Source organism: Anolis sagrei, chromosome 4, assembly GCF_037176765.1.
Source record: "Anolis sagrei isolate rAnoSag1 chromosome 4, rAnoSag1.mat, whole genome shotgun sequence".
NCBI lineage: Eukaryota > Metazoa > Chordata > Lepidosauria > Squamata > Dactyloidae > Anolis > Anolis sagrei.
In genome coordinates this window covers 196,231,700-196,250,255 of record NC_090024.1, presented here as the reverse complement: position 1 = coordinate 196,250,255, position 18,556 = coordinate 196,231,700, and the positions used below count along the sequence as shown (strand labels likewise).

The following is an 18,556-nucleotide window of genomic DNA, read 5'->3' as shown; positions in this document are numbered from 1 at the left end:
GGTAGATTTTCAAATCATCTGTAAAGTCACTGAATAAATTATATTCTTGGTATTAATATCATTTTCTAGTAAACATTTAAATCACTTAACATTTCTATTCCCAGAAATGTAGGGGCCTTTCCCCACCAACATATAGCCCAGAATATCAGGGCAGAAAATCCCGCAATATCTGCTTTGAACTGGATTATCTGAGTTGACACTGCCATATCTTTCAGTTCAAAGCAGATAATGTAATTTTATTCAGGTGTGTGGAAGGGACCTAAGAACAAAACAATGTTACTCAGAGAACTGAGCAATGCATTCTTTCTTGACTTGAGAAAGCTATTCAGAAAAAGGAAACATACAACAGTGTTTTGACATGCAATATTAACAGCTTTTTCCATTCTCTCTGCTTTCACACCTGGACATGATCATATTTACGAATGCATCACCAAAAATAGTACAGTAGAGCCCTAGATACATCTATTTTCTCATATTAAATCCATCTTTGGATAACAGAAAAGTATATAAACGATTACCTTCCACAAAAATATGGAAGGTAACCAGCCTTCAATATTTTCTGTGGTAGGAAAAAAGGACCCCTGAAAATGTTAAAAACTGCAAATAATAAAACTGCACTTTGAATTGTGTCCTGAAATGGGTTGGCAGTCAGTGGATCTGCAATTGGGGAAGGGGGGGGGCATACACTCACTGTGATCAGCCCCAATTAATAGCCTGGCTGCTGCTTTTTGGATCAACTGGAGTTTCTGAGACATTTTAGATGTCAAGTTTGTAACCAGCAGCCTGTTTCCTTTTCTTTCCTCCAGCAACTGGATCAGACTTATCATAATGGAGCAGTGGAAGTTTACAAGTATAATTTTCAGTAATCTTATCAAAATACTTCTTAAAATTAAAAAAAGGACAATTATTGGAAATCAGAAGCAATAGTATTGGAGAAACACAGAAAATTTTCTCAGGACAGAGACAAAAGTGATACATTCTAGGGAAGTAATAAATCACACTGTGCAGGTAAATAATTTGCAAAATCTTGAGGGAATGTTCCACTGGAACCGTTCCACATAAAGTTCATCCCAGGCACTGAATTAAATACCCTCCCCCATTCATTTAACAAATAAAGATATTTCTCTGTTTCAAGGTAATTAAATCATGCCCATGAATAAAAAGTGCTCACACTTTCTGAGAAAGCTACCTTTCATAATTGTCGAAATAAAAGCAACTCCTATAGCTTTCACAAAGGGATTGACACCATCATGGGTACATGCAAGGAAGAAATGTCACTTCACTAATATGCAACACACAAGAACCACACACACAAAACATAACTCACAGGTCAGGAACAGCAATAATATTTTTGAATAAACAGATTTAAATTGAAAAAATAACTCGTAAAGATCTAAAATGGAAAAGGTTGATTTGTAAAGAAATATTTGCTAGGTATATTTGCTCCAGCAGTGCAGCAGAAGAAGTGCAAGCTAGGACTGTGCAAAAAGGAAGATATCGAACAGATTGGCCATACTCTATATAGGGTTGCCGGTTCCGCAAATGTATTTCTTAGGTTATTGATTTATTTATTTACCTCATTTATATCCTGCCTTTCTGACCCTGAAGGGGACTCAACAAAGGCACAATTTGATGCCTTAAATATATATAAAAATAAAACAACATATACTTTAAAATCACATAATTAAAACTATTTTAATTTAAATTGTTTTAATTAATGATAACAATTTTACTTCGTGGTGGAGGCAGATACCGGCGGTTCACAAATAGCTGAAGAGTTTGATTTATCCTTGCAAAGAGGTGGCCGGGAAGGGGGGGGGGGGCAGGCTAGTGGCATACTTGTCATATAATAGTGTCAGAAATAAGTTTATTTATTTACTTCATTTATATCCCATCCTTCTCAACCCCACAGGGGACTCAGGGCGGCTTCCAAAAAAGGCATAATTTGATGCCAAGTTCCTTGCTTTATTTTGTTCTCCTAGCGATGTCTACTCTGTGCTGTTTAACTTATCTAGCTGATATGGTTTTAAAACATGCCACATCATAGGGACTGAAGCATATAAGGGTTGTCCATGGAACTTCGATCATATTGAACATAGAGAAACAAGAGGGATTCAGTCACAAAGAGGTAGAAGGAAATGTGATATCTCAATACACAGCTGCTGATGTTATTGAAAACATCTAGTTACTTATCAGGGAATTAGATAGAGTTGAACATAGAGTTGAACTCTTCATATGACTATATTACTGAACACTTCTGCTCTTCAAAATAGGGTAAAGGCATAACCTTCCCCTCCCTCCTGAGTCAAAAACACTGGGAAATTCCAACAAAGCAGTAACTTCCTTCCTTCTGTCCTTCCTCTATTCTCAACTTTCTTCCACCATGCCTAGATTGGGAGGTGATCAGCAGCTTTCATTTATGCCAACACAAATTACATCATATTATTTATATAATATGTTTTCATATTCTTAAAGTAACAACGAGGCTAATATAACAATACCATTTTTTTCTGAAAATATTCTTTTTTTCCTGAAAAATCCTGAAAAAAGATGTTTCTTTCCCCAAGATTTCAAAATTCCCAGACATTTTGCATCTCTAAAAAAGAGCACTGAAAAACTGAATGTGTACCTGATTATTTTTTAAGTTGGCATATCATGCTCACTGGAATTAAATAGCTTTGAATATTTGAATGCCTTATAAAAATCACTGTTTGTCTATGTACCATAATGTATGTATATTTTGCCTAACCTTAAATGGATTTTTAAATGGCAAGAGCATTAATTGCTACGTTCTTTTCATGTACACAGTCCTTCCTAAGAGACATCCAAGAATCCCTTGGTGATTGCCTAATCATCATCAGAAACACCACAACACATGCAAGCTGTTTTCAGTGATACTCACAGAGGCAAGCACTTCCCGCTTGAAGCTGCAAAGGAAGAAATAGCACAGGAAAGCTCAAGCTACAGTTCAATGAAGACGCACAATGCAAAAAGCAGAAGAGCATGTAGAAAAAGAATGAAAGCAATCTTCACAAACAAGGAGATTTAATTGACTTGGATCTACAAAGATGCAAGCCAGTGAATGTTAAATGCTAAACAGCACCTGGCCTAGCATATTTACATACACAATACTTTTTAAAGTCAATTCAAAATGAGCTCTCATCTGAATTCCTGCATTAATGCACGTGGCTTTAGAATGAACTATTTGATGGAACCGCTGCTTACAAGCCCACCTTTTTAAAAACACTTATTCTGCTTCAGAAAAGCTCTGCAAAGTAAAGGAAGATTTCAGCACTATCTTTACTTTGCAAAGCCTCTCCCACTGTTTTATGTATTGGCTTCTGTCCGAAATGTATCTGATTTATTACAATGGAAAACTGGATCATAGGAAGTTGAAATCTTGATCTATCATAACATGATGTCAGGATTCTACTTTTTTGCATCTTCAGAAATTCAGCTGATAAGTATGCTTTAGAAAGTATATCCTGGAGTGAATGTAATGGGGGGGGGGGGCAAAAGCAGGGAAAGCAGCAGCAATGTTAGCAAAAAGAGGTTTTTCTTTCCAATAAACTCAAAATTATATTGGAAATCTTGGTGAGAGTTCCCAGTTTAAGGGTTAAATGTAGCAAACTGACAACTTCATCACACGTGCAAAATTGCCCATCCTAAGACAGTTTGACCTCACTTCAGGCACAAAGCCAGCCAGATCCCATCACATTACCTCAATCTACTTCCAGCGGGGCTCTATACCTGAAGTGTGGTAGTACTGTCACAACACAGGAGTCTTCCCATGCTGCATAAAGAAGAACGGGGGGAGCCGGGAGGTGATTCTTCCCCCCGTGGGATGAGGTGACGGGCAATACGAGCAATGCAGGGCGTTGGATGCCCCCACCAGATTTGCCATGATCCATGGCGAATCCCCCCACTATCTCCCACAATTGTGACCTCAATGCGATGAGGACCTGAGTGACTGTAAACTACAACAAATTGCTGCCATTTTTGTGTAATAAGTATGAAAATAAAAGCTGCAGCAGATCAGATTAAAGCTTATATAGTCAAGCATTGATTTCACAGTAGATAAGAAGTTTACTACTACATGCCCACAAGAGGACATTAATACAAAAACACTCAGGTTTATTCCCCCAGCCACTGGTTTAGGGAATCATAATGATATATGTCTACTTGCTACTGATGTAAGCATATCATTGATAGCTATCATTGACTAAATGCTATTAATATTAAAGTATGCTGTGTGTGTGTGTGTGTGTGTGTGTGTGTGTGTGTATGTGTGTGTATATATATATATATAGTGTATTGACCCCTGGTACTCAGTGATATGCCAATTGCTCTATCAAATTTCCATTTTTGTACCACCCTTAATCTATGAGATTTCCTCTTGAAAACTTCCCTTTATTTTATAGAAAAGAAGTGCTTTGTGGGACCTGTGAAAATTATTTTTGAATGTCACAGTGATTTTAAAAACTTAAGATGCATCTACACTGTAGAATGAATTAAGTTTGATTCTACTTTAACTGTCATGGCTCAGTTCTGTGGAATCATGGTATTTGTAGTTTTATAAGGTCATTAGCCTTCTCCGTCAAAGGGTGCTGGTGCTTCGCCAAAGTACAAATCCCAGGATTCCATAGATTGAGCCATGGAAGTTAAAATGGTCTCAAACTGCATTGATTTTGCAGTATAGATGGATTCTGAGATTCCCAAAGCTGAAACATTCAAAGCCATTTGGAATGTGGGGCACAGAATTTTTCAGTAAAGATTCAATGGACCTCACACAGAGTTTTTTAAACCTAATTTTTCCAGTCTGCTTCCCCCTTGAAAAGTTACAGCTAAAGGCTAACAGACCTCCCAGAGTGGGACTTGATGGAGCTCCAAAGTATTCAGCTGACAAAGGAAGCTGAACCCCTTTCAAATGATTTTGAATGGAGATAAAATGTTAGGATAGATGATTTACCACCTGAACACTCTCTTGCAGCTTTTCGCGACCAGCCCCATCTCGAGCCTCCAGGAACAGCAGCGATCCTGCTGGATTGAGAGGCTTGCTCCCAACACTGTAATTGCGAGGACGCTTTACTGTATCCGGACTGGCTAGTGGTGTGAAGCTGTTCCTTCTCATCCTTATAGGGTTTTGGCTCTTTGGAAGGTTGTTCTGATTGAAAATGGAGGATATTGTAATGAGTGAGAAACCAAGCCACACAACTCTCATTTCAAAATTAGTATCATCGAGTATTTCCGATGCCTGGCATATATGCACATCATGATATCCATACTTTTACTTGACATGGCACCCTCTGATTCAAACATAATATAGGAGTCATACTGGATCAGACAAAAGTCCAGCTAGTTTTGCATTGTATTTCCATCATGTCAAACCAGTGTTGCTGGAAAGCCCACAGACTGGGCATTAGATATAAAGAGGCACCCTGAAAATGATAGTAGATATTAGGCTTGTGCAATCCGGTTAAACCTTGTGGTTCTCTAGATGTGGTTAAGGGTTAGGGTTAGGGTTTGGTGTTCCAAAATTCGAAGCGTCTCCCGATCCATTTTTGGGGGCTTCCAGAATTTGGCTGGGTTTTGCCATTATGGCTACCGAAAATCCATTTTCAATCAGCCATTGGCAGCAATGGGAGGAGACAAATTCCCCTTCCTGTCATTTTAGGCATTGTTTGTCCTTATCGAACCGGATTAAAAGCATTAGAGTTAAGATACCACTCTTTCTGGGATTGTTTGTTCTTATAATACCTTTCTATAGCCCTCCCAGCTGGGTACTGTGTTAGTGAGAAGTTGAGGAAATGTGGGAGGGGCTAGATGGGTGGAATAGCTGTGGGCTATAAAGACCATCTTAACCTGACCAGAGTACCTATTGGAGAGCTGAATCACATTGAATGTGTACACTTGAGTCTGAAAACTAGGGATAGACAGGGGATTCTGTTAGTGTACCGTCCACCCGGCTGTCTAACAAGATCCCTGGCCGAACTGGTCTTGGAGGTGTTAATCTATCCTTGGACCAACTTTTCTTATATACTTCACTAAAAGCATTAGAGTTAACATACCACTCTTTCTGGGATCCTTTCCCTTCCATCTTTCAAAGAGACCTGGGTTTAAGAAAGGGCTTAAGAAACCCCACTTCCTGGGATCCTTTCTCCTTTCCCTTCTAGCGGCAGCCTCCCTTCCCGTATTCCACGTGTAACCAAAAGCAACCAAAAGCAGCTGGTTTTTGACAGCCACTGTTGCAGCCAAGAAAAAAATGGTGGCAGAGCCCATACTGTTACAGACAATCAAACAAACTGAACAAGCCAAAGGTAAATGTCCACTACGAATCTATGCAAAAGCCTACTAGACATACATCATGACTAATAGTCATTGATGGTTATATCTCCCACTAATTTGTTTACTCTTCCTTTAAAGCCATCTATGTTTATGTGCATGTACCCATCTGTTCACCATAGAAAGTGGCTCAGTAGTGTATAAAAATGACCACAAATGGTATCTTGTGGGGACAATGGCTAACAGTAACCAGTTTTTTTAAAATACCCAGACTTTCTCATAACCCAGTTTATTCTTCATGGTTTCTGAAGCTCATTAAAGCTTCTCTTTGGGAGAACAGAATGTTCTGTACCAGTATAGGATGTCACATAGAAGACTGAGATGGATAGCAGAAGGTAGTGGAAATGGGGCATCTCACCTTGCACAAACTACCACTAGATGCTACTTAAGCCTACACCTTCGAACTCCAGAGACTCTGCAAAAGTGTTATTATTAAGACAATCATGAACTTCTGGTGTAAAAGAATATTATATTTACTATTAAAGGATGTAGCAGGTGTTTCACCTTCCAACATCTGCAGTGAGAGACTCCAGCTCACAGCAGGAAGGGCCTCTAGATGTCCCAGGCCTCTTCCAAAGCCCAAATGGAAAAGGCTTGGCATTTATATGTTTGTCCAAGCAACTTAATTAAATAAACGTATGTACCTAGAAGCAGTTCTAGTAAAATTCATCTTCTATCTTTCATGTCTATGTGGAAAGATGAGAGAATGGAAGCTGACTAGTTTCCAAAGGAAAAGAAGTGAAATTAATTCATTCCCAGCTGTTATTATCACTTAAAATACACTATTTTATAAGAAAGAAAAATCCCTCTGCCCTTCCAGGTTGTGAATTGTTTGTGTCTATCTCTTAGTTGCCTGTTTAACAGAGTAATACAAATACCATTTTAAAAAATGCAAAAGCATTATTTTCCCTGATTAAACAGGAGCTTCTAATTAAAAGTTTTTGAAACACTCAAATATAATGAAAACATTAATGTGCATCACTACTCAACCCCCACATTTTCACTGTAATCACAATTTGTGAATCTAGTTGATAAACAATATAATAATAATAATAATAATAATAATAATAATAATAATAATAATTTTATTTCTTATATGTCTCTCCTTGTGACTTGAGGCAGGTTACAATATTGCTAAAATAATAATAATCTAAAAACATTTTATAAAATACACATATTAAAACATATTTCTATAAAAACACAGAACAAAGATTAAACATAAGACCCAAGTTTAACATTTGTGATTAAAACTAGGTAGATAGGCCTGCCGGAAGAGATAGGTTTTCAAATGTGTTTTCAATTCCAGCAGCTCATTTAGCTGTCAGAGCTCTTCCGGCAGGTCATTCCACAGTCTTGGGGTGGCTGATGGAAAGGTCACCAGTTGGGTTCTGCTGGGCTGGAGTATCCCCCCCCCCCCCACCACCACCACCAGAGTACCTAAGTGTTCGGGGAGAAGGTGATCCTGAAGGTAACCAGGATCCAAACCCAGTAAGGCTTTAAGGTTAAAACCAACACTTCATACTTTGCTTTGAAACTAATTAGCAGCCAGTGGAGTGGCTTTAGTATAGGGGTAATGTGTTTACTTCTGGGTGTTTCTGTAACCAATCTGGCTGCCATATCTGGAACCAACTGCAGTTTCCAAACTTGATACAAATGTAAAGAGCATTGCAGAAGTCCTACCTTGATGTTACCAGCACATGCACTACTAACTTTAGGTCCTCCAAATCTAGAAAGGGGTGCAGCTGGCATATCATCAGCCAAAGCTGGTAGTAAGCACTTCTGACAGTCGCATCTACCTGGGCTGACATTTGGAGAGACTGATTCAGGAGTGAAAACAGTCTTTCAGGGGGAGTGTAACCCCATCCAAAACTGGTTGAAACTCCTCCATTTCCAGATCAGAACCCTTGATAATAAACACCTCTGTTTTGTCTGGATCCAGTCTCTGTTTGTTTTCCCTCATCCAGCCCATTACCTCCTTTTGGCAATCATTCAGAGGAGACAAGCTATCTTTAGCTGATGCTTCTTTTGAAGGCATGGAGAAATAAATTGGGGTGTTATCAGCATACTGATAGCACTCTGTCGCATGCCTCCAGATGATATTTACTTGCTTTCTACATCCTCAATAAAATTCAATAATAAATATATTTTATGAAGGAAGAAAAGAATAGGGTATGTTGTTTCTGAAAAAAAATGATTGAGGAATGCTACAGGAAACCACTCCCTTAAGTTCTCGTAGGCTAACATGAATATGGTTTCACACTCAATGACCCCTTATTATGTAGGTTTATTTATTTTTCAGATATAAAATTTCTGTTATTTTTCTTAAACAAACATTAGTTCTTTGCCTTGGAGTAGAGCTGTTGCACTCAAGAGTTTACTTTGGTTACAAAAGAACAAAGGAAATTTTATGCTCTCTATAGGTGATCATCATCCTTTGATATACGAGTGTAGGAAAGTTCCCTCACAAGTACTCTGCAGACACACACTTGCCACAGGATTGAGCCAACAAAATTCTGAATCCTTATGCTTTTCTCAGTTTTCATACTATACAGTCATAATATTTAAACTTTTTTTCGTGTCAGGACTGACTGGAGAAACTGCAAGTCACTTCTGATGTGAGAGAATCAGCTGTCTGCGAGGGTGTTGCCCAGGGGATGCCTGGATGTTTGATGTTTTGACCATCCTGTGGGAGGCTTCTCTCATGTCCCTGCATGGGGAGCTGTAGCTGACATAGAGAGGTCACCCGCTCTCCCCCGATTCAAACCGCTGACCTGTTGGTCAGCAGTCCTGCTGGCACAAAGGTTTAATCTATTGCGCCACCGGGGGCTGCAATATTTAAACTGCTATAGCACAATTTTGGAGCCCCCGGTGATGCAGTGGGTTAAAGCGCTGAGCTGCTCAGCTTGTTGACTAAAAGGTCACAGGTTCAAACCCAAGGAGCGGTATGAGCTTCAGCTGTTAGCCCCAGCTTCTGCCAACGTAGCAGTTCGAAAACATGCAAATGTGAGTAGATCAATAGGTACCGCTCCGGCGGGAAGGTAACGGTGCTCCATGCAGTCAATGCCGGCTCTTCGGCTTAGAAAGGGAGATGAGCACCACACCCCAGAGTCGGACACGACTGGACTTCATGTCAGTGGGAAACCTTTACCTTTACCCATAGCACAATATTATGGACTCCTAGGTTTTGTAGATTGGTAAGGCCTTAAGAAGTTCTTTTCCTAAACTGCAAATCTTAGGATTCCATAGGAAATTGAATCAAAGTGCTATAATTCGTAAAGTTGTCAAGAAAAAAATAAGAATACAGTGCCTTTTCCTTTCACAGGAATTACATTGCAGTATTTGTCCCGAGTGGCAGGTATGTCAATACAATGCCTGAGTCAGACTGTTCTGCGCTTTTCAGCCCACACATTATTTTTTTCATGAGGAATGTTTTCATCTTTTTTTATAAATGCAGTAACATAGGGAGACCTCAAACTAATACCAGAAAATATGTTCATAATGTAATCCAACCACAGTGCTAAAAAGCAAATCTTAGTCTGCCCCTAACTTTCTCCTGTGGTTCTACCCAATATCTATATACAAAATATCTCGTCATTTTCAAATTTTCAGGATCATTTTGCTCTGTATGTGGCCTTGAACACACGACTCAGAGAGAGCAGGGGGTTAAGAGGACTGATCCCGCCTTCCCCTGTCCCCTCTCAGATTCACCCTGGTGCTTTTGCAAGCATCCCCAAAGGCAACAGCAATAACCAGGAGCACTTTTGCACTCTATGGTTGTGCCTATGACAGTAACAAGACAGCAATGATAAGGGTGGCCATCTAGTGGCTCCAAATTGGGTGTGGTGGCACTGAATGGTGTGGACTCCTTTCCACAGCAGAACAAAGGTCACCAGTGCAGACATCCTTCCATCACCACAGCGACACGGAGACTGGCTATGCGGGCTCTCCCAGTCTGATCTGGAGTGCACTCTAGATCAGCCACTGGGGGAAATGGCCCTTGTAGATCACCCTGAGTTCCCAGTGATCTGATCTTTCCGGCAAACCAAGGAGCCCGAAACAGTAGCACCTACTCATGATATTACAACTGTAAAAAAGAAAAAAAAGCATAACTCCTCTCTGTATCACAATCATCTTGTATACAGATTGCCATCTTGGCCCTTTGAGGAAACAAAGTATTACACCTCCCTGTTATGACACACTGATATGCATAACATGTATTTGTGTGAGCCACTTGAATTCAGAGATGGTATCTCATGTTTCTTAGCACGGCCGTGGAACACTCTCCCTGCAGACATCAGACAGGCGCCCTCCCTCATGTCCTTCCGAAAAAGCCTTAAGACATGGCTGTTCGAGAAGGCATTTAATTAAGTGCTATAACAATGTGGTAAAGATGACTGGAATGGAACAAGGAATATGAGATTGGTTATGATTCCACTATGAGACGAAGCGGATTATTTAGTGTAACTTTATAATTGTTGTGTTGTTAATATATTGTTTTGTAATTGCCTTTTGTAAATTGCCTTTTTATGTATGTTGTACACCGCCATGAGTCGCCCTAAAGGGCTGAGAATGGCGGTTAACAAATGCACCAAATAAATAAATAAATAAATAAATAAATAATACAAAAATACTGGCATCTATGAATTTCTACTTATTCAGTACTTTAATCTCCCAGTGAAGAGTTAACCATGACTCCTATAATAAGTGGTGTATTTGCGGGTGAAGTGAGGCTTTACTGCTCCCCTTTCTGTCACAGACCTCTGAACTGGCTGGATTAATGTTTTCTCGCATTTTGACAGTGCAGACAGGGAAGGCAAAGGTTATTCACAAAGCAAGCATATCAGTAATTAGTCAATGTTTCCCTCTATTCACTATATGGTTCACAGAATTAGAGGTAATCCAATTAATTCCCAAGAATAAAAACATGTGACTGAGTGAGAGCAAAGTCCAGATTTTGAAAGAGATGATTTATAACAACTGTGGTCTTCCCATTTTAGAGCTAATTGATGAAGTCATGCAAACAGGCTGCATTCAGAACACGCTGAGGTTTTTCTTGTTGCCTGATGCCATTAAAATACATTTTAAAGGCCTACCAACAGAAAATTAGAAAGCTCAAGTCTATTTTTTTCCAAGATCCCATCCCCCAAATAGAAGCTTAAAAGCAAAGAATATCATGCCCATTGCTATTATGTTCAAAGCATCTTGCAATCTATTTTAATAATTAAAAAGGAACTTGCGTATTGTTGATTTACTTTGACATTCTAATCAGAGAATAATGATGATAATAATAATAATAATAATAATAATAATAATAATAAAACTTCTCGGTGCGGCTTACATGAGGCCAAGCTCACAGCACATCAAAAAACAAAGGCGATAACAAATAATCAATACAAAACAGGTAAAATAAAATAAAAACTCAAAAACAAAAAATACACAATAAACAATATCAATAACAATAACATACAGTATTAAAAAACCAATATATCCATTATTTCTTCAAAAAGCAAGTTACCAAAACAGATTTAGTTTATATCAATTTTGCTTAGTGTGCCAGGAAAAAAACACACACTTAACCTCTTTCTTGAATGACCACACAGTACATCCTATTTGCATGAATATATTAACTTTTCATTTATTTTGAAAGGCTTTATACCAGTGGTTCCCAACCTTTTTTTAAATCAGGGAGCACGGTGACCAGAGACCACTCTCCAACATTAGTACCAAAAGAGTTACAAATCGGTTTTTGGTCAACTTTAGATTTGGTTTGGTTATTTGGAGTGCCAATTCAGAAAACTGCACTGGATAGACCACATCAGCTCTAGTTTCTGATACAGAACATATGCCATCCAGAAGTCGTTATCTGCTCACACACAGAAAACCATACTGAATAAGCCTCAACACTATAAGAGGGTTTTGCGAGACCAGTTGCTCTCATTGCAATGGTATGGTAATGGTGAGACCGCTAAACATATTTTAGTTCTTGAGGACCACTGCTTTATACCAACTAATGCAGTACTGATGCTAATGTGTAGGCTTCCAGACAAAGTCCCAATTATCCATTACCATTGGTTTTGCTGCCTAGGGCTGCTGGGAGTTGCAATTTAGCAACATCTCTGGAGGGCAGTGCATTATCTATATTTGCTTTACAGTGGGACATGATGAAGTCAAAGGCACAATTTAATGAAACAAACAGAGCTTGAACTAAGAACTTTAATCCAAATGCTTCAATCTAACTCAGTCCCCCTACTTTTAGCAGCATGGAAAACAAAAGACATGAGCCAGGAGTTATATATAGTACATACCGTTGTGGATGGCTTGTCTCGGTGTGTATCTACAGCTTCAACATTCAGGGAAATCATTTCTAATTTGCATCCTTCACAAATTTGAAAATGTAATATATTTAAAATTATGCACTGTTGTAAGAGAAGTACTATAATCAAAAGCAATGTCTGCTAAGAAAAAAAAATCCCAAACCATTCCTCAAAATATCAGCTCCATTTTTTTTATCATAAGAAAAACTCCAACAAGATAAAGCAAGTTTACACTTCCAGATTTATGAAAGAAAACCAAGTTTCAGGTAAAGTGTCAATTCAGTTCTTGTGGGTTTTTTCGGGCTATATGGCCATGTTCTAGAGGCATTTCTACTGACGTTTCGCCTGCATCTATGGCAAGCATCCTCAGAGGTGAGGTCACCTCTGAGGATGCTTGCCATAGATGCAGGCGAAACGTCAGGAGAAATGCCTCTAGAACATGGCCATATAGCCCGAAAAAACCCACAAGAACTGAGTGATTCCAGCCATGAAAGCCTTCGACAATACAAAGTGTCAATTCTTTACAAAATTGGTTTACAAAATTGTTAAACTGAAACTTTTTGATTTCTAACACAGGTCTGTCCTATAAATTCTTTCCTCTCTGTTGTTTCCCACAATCCATATCTACTCATATGTAAAAATATATATATTTACCATAAGCAACTGGTGTGAGTTTTAAGATGGTGTGAAGAGGGCACCTCAAATAGGGCAATTCATCTAGAAGAAAACAAGTGGGAATTACAATCAAGATATACCAGGCATGGTCCAAACTATACTATTTATTTTGTCCAGCTCTTCCAATCGCATAAATTTAACAGAACTGTAATTACAAACTTTTGTGAATGAGTTCCTCTCTTGCAGAGAAGTCTTGCAGTTAATAATAACATTATTTTTAACTGAGTTGAAGAAGGCAGTTAGCTGCATCCAGTATATTTCATTTTCCATTGTTCGTGCTTTTTCACTTTGTACTTCATCCACTGCCCCGGCCCTTAGTTATGTTATTTGCACTATCCCTTGCTCAGCCCTTATATAGCTTGATCATGCCCATGTTAGAAAGCAGGTCATTGGTTTATGTTGAACATGGCCTGATAGCAGCTATATTACAATCTGTTTTATTCTGTTATGTTTAGTGTGTTTATCTTGGTTGTTGTATTTCATGATGCTCCGATTTCAAAGTGTTTTATTTTATGGATTGTTCTGCTTTTATGTTTTATTGATATTTTCTCCCATATGTAAGCTGCCTCGAGTTAGGGGAGATAGTGGCGGGATATAAAAATAGAGTTGCTGTTGTTGTTGTTGTGTTACTGTTGAGAATTAAAATATCAATGTGATGTGTAAAAGTCAACATGATCTTATTATCTTGTATAATAATATTGATTATTTTGTGTTATCTAGTATGTTTCCCTTTTGATATATAGCATATACATAAAATCCAAGATACTGAGCAGCATTCAAAAAACATACATCCACAGTAAAAGCAAAAGTTAACAAAGGTTTTGTACAAATATAAGTAAGATTAATATTCCTTACATCTCTAAGGGTGTATCTAACTGTAGAATTAATGCAGTTTGACGCCACATTAACTGCATGGCTCAGTGTTTTGTAATCCTGGGAATTGTAGTATTACAAGATCTTTCGCTCTCAAAGAATGCTGGTGCCTCACTAAAACTACATATCCTAGAATTCCATGGTACTGAGCTATGGCAGTTAAAGTGGTATCAAATTGCATTAATTCTATAGGGCAGATGCACCCATAGAGAACAAGGATTAAATTATAGTCCAACCTACGTTTGTACAAAACCTTTGTTAATTTCTTTATTTACTACAGTTATATGTGTGCTTTTGATTTCTGCTCATTATCTTGAAGGGCCCCCTGGTGGTGCTGCGGGTTAAACCACTGAGCTGCTGAACTTGCTGACCGACAGGTCAGTGGTTCAAAATCAGGGAGCGGGATAATCTCCTGCTGTTAGGTCCAGCTTCTGCCATCCTAGTAGTTCGAAAACGGAAGGTAACGATGCTCCATGCAGTCATGCTGGCCACATAACCTTGGAAGTGTCTACGGACAACGTTGGTTCTTCAGCTTAGAAATGGAGATGAGCACCACCCCCCAGAGTCAGACACAACTAGATTTAATGTCAATGGGAAACCTTTATCTTATTATCTTGGGTTTTATGTATATGCTATCCATCAAAAGGATACCATTAATTTTATAGTACAGATGCACCTCAAGTATACCTTTTAGTTGTTACCTGTTACAATACTTATTTTACCAAAGTATACTTGCATATCTATTCCCTTCCTAGCTAGAAATCACTCACTTTAGGTTGAGAAAAAGATCTTATATATTCACATGTTGTTGGTTTTTTTTAATACAATGACTGGCAAGGACACACAAGATTCACTCCATACACTGCAGTCCTGATCATCATCCTCATTCTGTACATGGTTGCTTATTTGGTATTATGTGAATTTTGGTTCATTGTTTTTCTAGAGAGCAACCTCCCCTGTTTCAGTAAAGACATTAAAAGGACTTGGCTTCTTACCTGCACTTTTATCAAGGAAATATGCCAATAAGCATCTTATAACTGCCTGGTGAGCAATAACTAGGACATTGCCCTGACGTTCCAACTCCATGATCACAGGTTCCAAGCGTTGGACCAAATCTTGATAAGACTAGAAAACAAGAAGCACATTAATAAAGGGAAGAAAAGGATTTATCTGATTTCACAGATTGAAAAGGTAAGGTTTCAAACTATTTCGTAATAATCTAAGAAAAACTTTTGATTAAGTTATGATTACTTTTTAAATCTCTTTCACAGCCAGTGTACTTATATTCTAAAGGTTTTTACTATATTTAGCAGCTGTTGCTATAAAACACTACCCATCCCTTTAAACATATCAAATAAATATCACAGCAGGTCATTAACTGATTATAAAAGCTCCTCACTTCTCCTCCAGGGTAGCGATAAAGGTATTTGTCTTGGTCCCGAAGTGCAAATTCCTCTGGATATTTTCTTTGAATTTCTTCATAGGTCATTTCTTCACATACTCCCTGGGAAAATGGGAATTAATTCCAAAAGATTAAAAGGGAAAGAAGTGAAATGTGGCATTTAACAAACCTTGTTGGCTGCGGTCTATGGAAATGAGTGGAACTAATTGACAAAGATTATAGAAACTCTCGTTTCAGAAATTGAGGAGTGGCTTTACACTATAAAATTGGATCTTTAGACCCCTGTAATGTTGGTAACATGAGTTTATGTACATAGGACTGCAGTTATAATTTCAGAGTAGGCATTGTTCAATTCATTGGATTCCTCTTTGAATAAACAGTCAAAAAGTTATATCACACGATTTTGAAATTAAGACCAGTTATGAACCTCATTGAATATACCAATTTGATCTAATCAGCTTGGATCTTGTGACTCCTTAAATAATTTTTTTTTCTAAACAAAAAGTTTTATATTCTTATGGCAAAACAAGTTACAGGCACACTTTATTTAACAAAGCCTCTGGCAAAGTAGATGCTTTTTATAAAGCATAAATATGCCTCTTCTGTCCCCACTTTTTTTCTCCTTGGTCTCTGACCACTTGAACTTTTTTTTCCTGCAGCATCAACATTGGGAGGATAGTGAAGGAGGATTGGAGAAATATAGACTTTTGGTGGCAAGTTGCATCCGTACATATGCAATAAAGAATGCAATAAAGCTTGAGTTGGGAAAGAGCAGGATTTTAGTCCAGAAGATTCTATGTATGCTTGCAAACAATAGGCAAATTAAACACTACCAGCCTCACACTATACAGAGCCTGTGTGAACAATATACCAAAAAGGAAAGCAAAGAAGCCTGCCTCACCAGCTACCCTTGGGGTGTTAAAAAAAAAGCACAGGTTTAAAAATGTGGTCCCTAAAATGAAAACCACGAGGGGACATGAGAGAAGCCTCCCATAAGGATGGTAAAACATCAAAACATCCGGGTGTCCCCTGGGCAACTTCCTTGCAGACAGTCAATTCTCTCATACCAAAAGCGAATTGCAGTTTATCAAGTCACTCCTGACACACACAAAAAATGAGAAAAGTGGAAGCTGATGGAAGAAATCAGTGAATGCCTTTTTGAAGAAGGTTTCCATTATACAGATTCGATATCTACAATTTCACTTACTCCCACTCCAAAATAAAATCCCTCTCAGATTTCTCTGCATCTTGGAAGGGGGTTAGACTGTATGGCCCACGAGGTCTCTTCCAATTCTAAGATTCTATGATTCTATATTTGCTGTTTCTCCTTCAGTGTGAGTCTATAGTATGCTTCCAGCCCAAGTATAATCAAAATATAGGGTTGGATTATCCATCATTGAGATACCTACATGGGGTCTTGGAATATATCCTCTGCAGATCTAGGGGTTGTACTGTAGTCTTCAGAAGGCTCATAATATGAAAGAAGATAAATATTTCATAAGTCAACATAATATTATTGACTTATTAAAGATTTATCTTGTTTCATTTCACATGGGCATGCTCTTGATTTGGGATAAGAAATTTACTGAAATATATCAGTTTGCTCTTATTGTTTTGTCCCTGATCTTTCTGATTCTGGTTCCAAATTTCCTGTTAAAGAAACTAAGGTTTATCTGCATTTGGTAAAGCCATCTTCCCCCACCATTCTAGCCCAATGATTTCCCTTTTACTCACAGCATCTATCTCATTCAATATCTTCCATTGTTCATATGGTACTCCCAAAGCCTCTGCTGTCTGGATTGTTCGTTTCAGCTGGCTGGTCCAAACCTTCAGATCCACTATCTCCTGCTCTTTGAGGAACTTTTTCAGTTCTTGTGCAAACTAGGAAGAAATGCAGTACAACAGACAGATTAGAGCAACTTTAACTCTTAAGATGGAAACATTGGTCTAAGCTTGGTAACTACTCTGATTGTCAGTGGAAGTGTAGATGATGTTGATCTCTGGGAGAGCAAGACATTTCCCAAAACAATGAACAAAAAACAAAATCATGGTCGAATTCAACTGGTATCCCTGTTGTTGATGGATGTTTGATCCAGCACATAAAAAGGCTGGTAGTATTTGGGGACTACTCCAAATAAGGCAAATAAAAAGCAGAGGCCAACCCGTGTGGCCTTTGCTTTTTATCTTAAACATAATCGAATGGCAGAAAATTATTACAAGCCTCAATCTTTCTAATATACAAAAATAGGACACATCTTAAATGCCAAGAATCTCACCTGCTTTCCTCGAGTTGACAGACCTGAATCTCCCCCAATCTTGCTGACAAGGTTGCACTCACTTTCACCATGTCTACAAAGATAGATGGTGCGTGGCTGAACATGAATATTCATGAGGTAATAGACTATTTTACTTTGGATGTAATCCTGGACACGGTTGACAAGAAAGCGCTGTCCTACATTGATCACCTTAATGAAAGAACGGTCTCTAGAATGAAGAAAACAACAAAAACGTTAGGTATCATCACATCGTGACATTAGAATTTAAGAGGGTTGAATTAGTTAATGTCTTTTGCCATGTATGTGTTTTACAGTCCTAAAGCATTTATACATGATTAACTTTGCCCATGTTGTCACCATTCTGTATTTGATTGAAGGTAAAGGTTTCCCCTGACATTAAGTCTAGTTGTGTTCGACTCTGGGGGGTGGTGCTCATCTCCATTTCTAAGCTGAAGAGCTGGTATTGTCCATAGACACCTCCAAGGTCATGTGACCAGCATGACTGCATGGAGCATCATTACATTCCCACAGAAGAAGTATCTATTGATCTAATCACATTTTAATGTTTTTGAACTACTAGGTTGGCAGAAGCTGGGGCTAACAGTGGGCGTTCACCCTCCTCCTTGTATTTGAACCATCAACCAGCTAGTTCAGCAGCTCAGCGGTTTAATCCG

General features: G+C 38.5%; 1 protein-coding gene across 3 annotated transcripts in view; it reads right to left on the bottom strand.

Annotated features, from left to right (window-relative positions):
- The window catches only part of PFKFB2 (6-phosphofructo-2-kinase/fructose-2,6-biphosphatase 2), a 39,712-nt gene that overhangs the window by 4,076 nt on the left and 17,080 nt on the right, over positions 1–18,556 (bottom strand). Inside the window, exons 8-15 of one of the 3 annotated variants that reach the window (XM_060772857.2) lie at positions 17,883–18,090; positions 17,341–17,487; positions 15,604–15,708; positions 15,200–15,329; positions 13,311–13,373; positions 12,648–12,718; positions 4,973–5,164; positions 2,903–2,927 (exon numbers count right to left, since the gene is read on the bottom strand). In XM_060772857.2, coding sequence (XP_060628840.2) covers positions 2,903–2,927; positions 4,973–5,164; positions 12,648–12,718; positions 13,311–13,373; positions 15,200–15,329; positions 15,604–15,708; positions 17,341–17,487; positions 17,883–18,090 — 941 coding nt within the window. The remainder of the gene's footprint in view (positions 1–2,902; positions 2,928–4,972; positions 5,165–12,647; positions 12,719–13,310; positions 13,374–15,199; positions 15,330–15,603; positions 15,709–17,340; positions 17,488–17,882; positions 18,091–18,556) is intronic. The other 2 variants (XM_060772859.2, XM_060772860.2) reach the window with 2 other exon arrangements.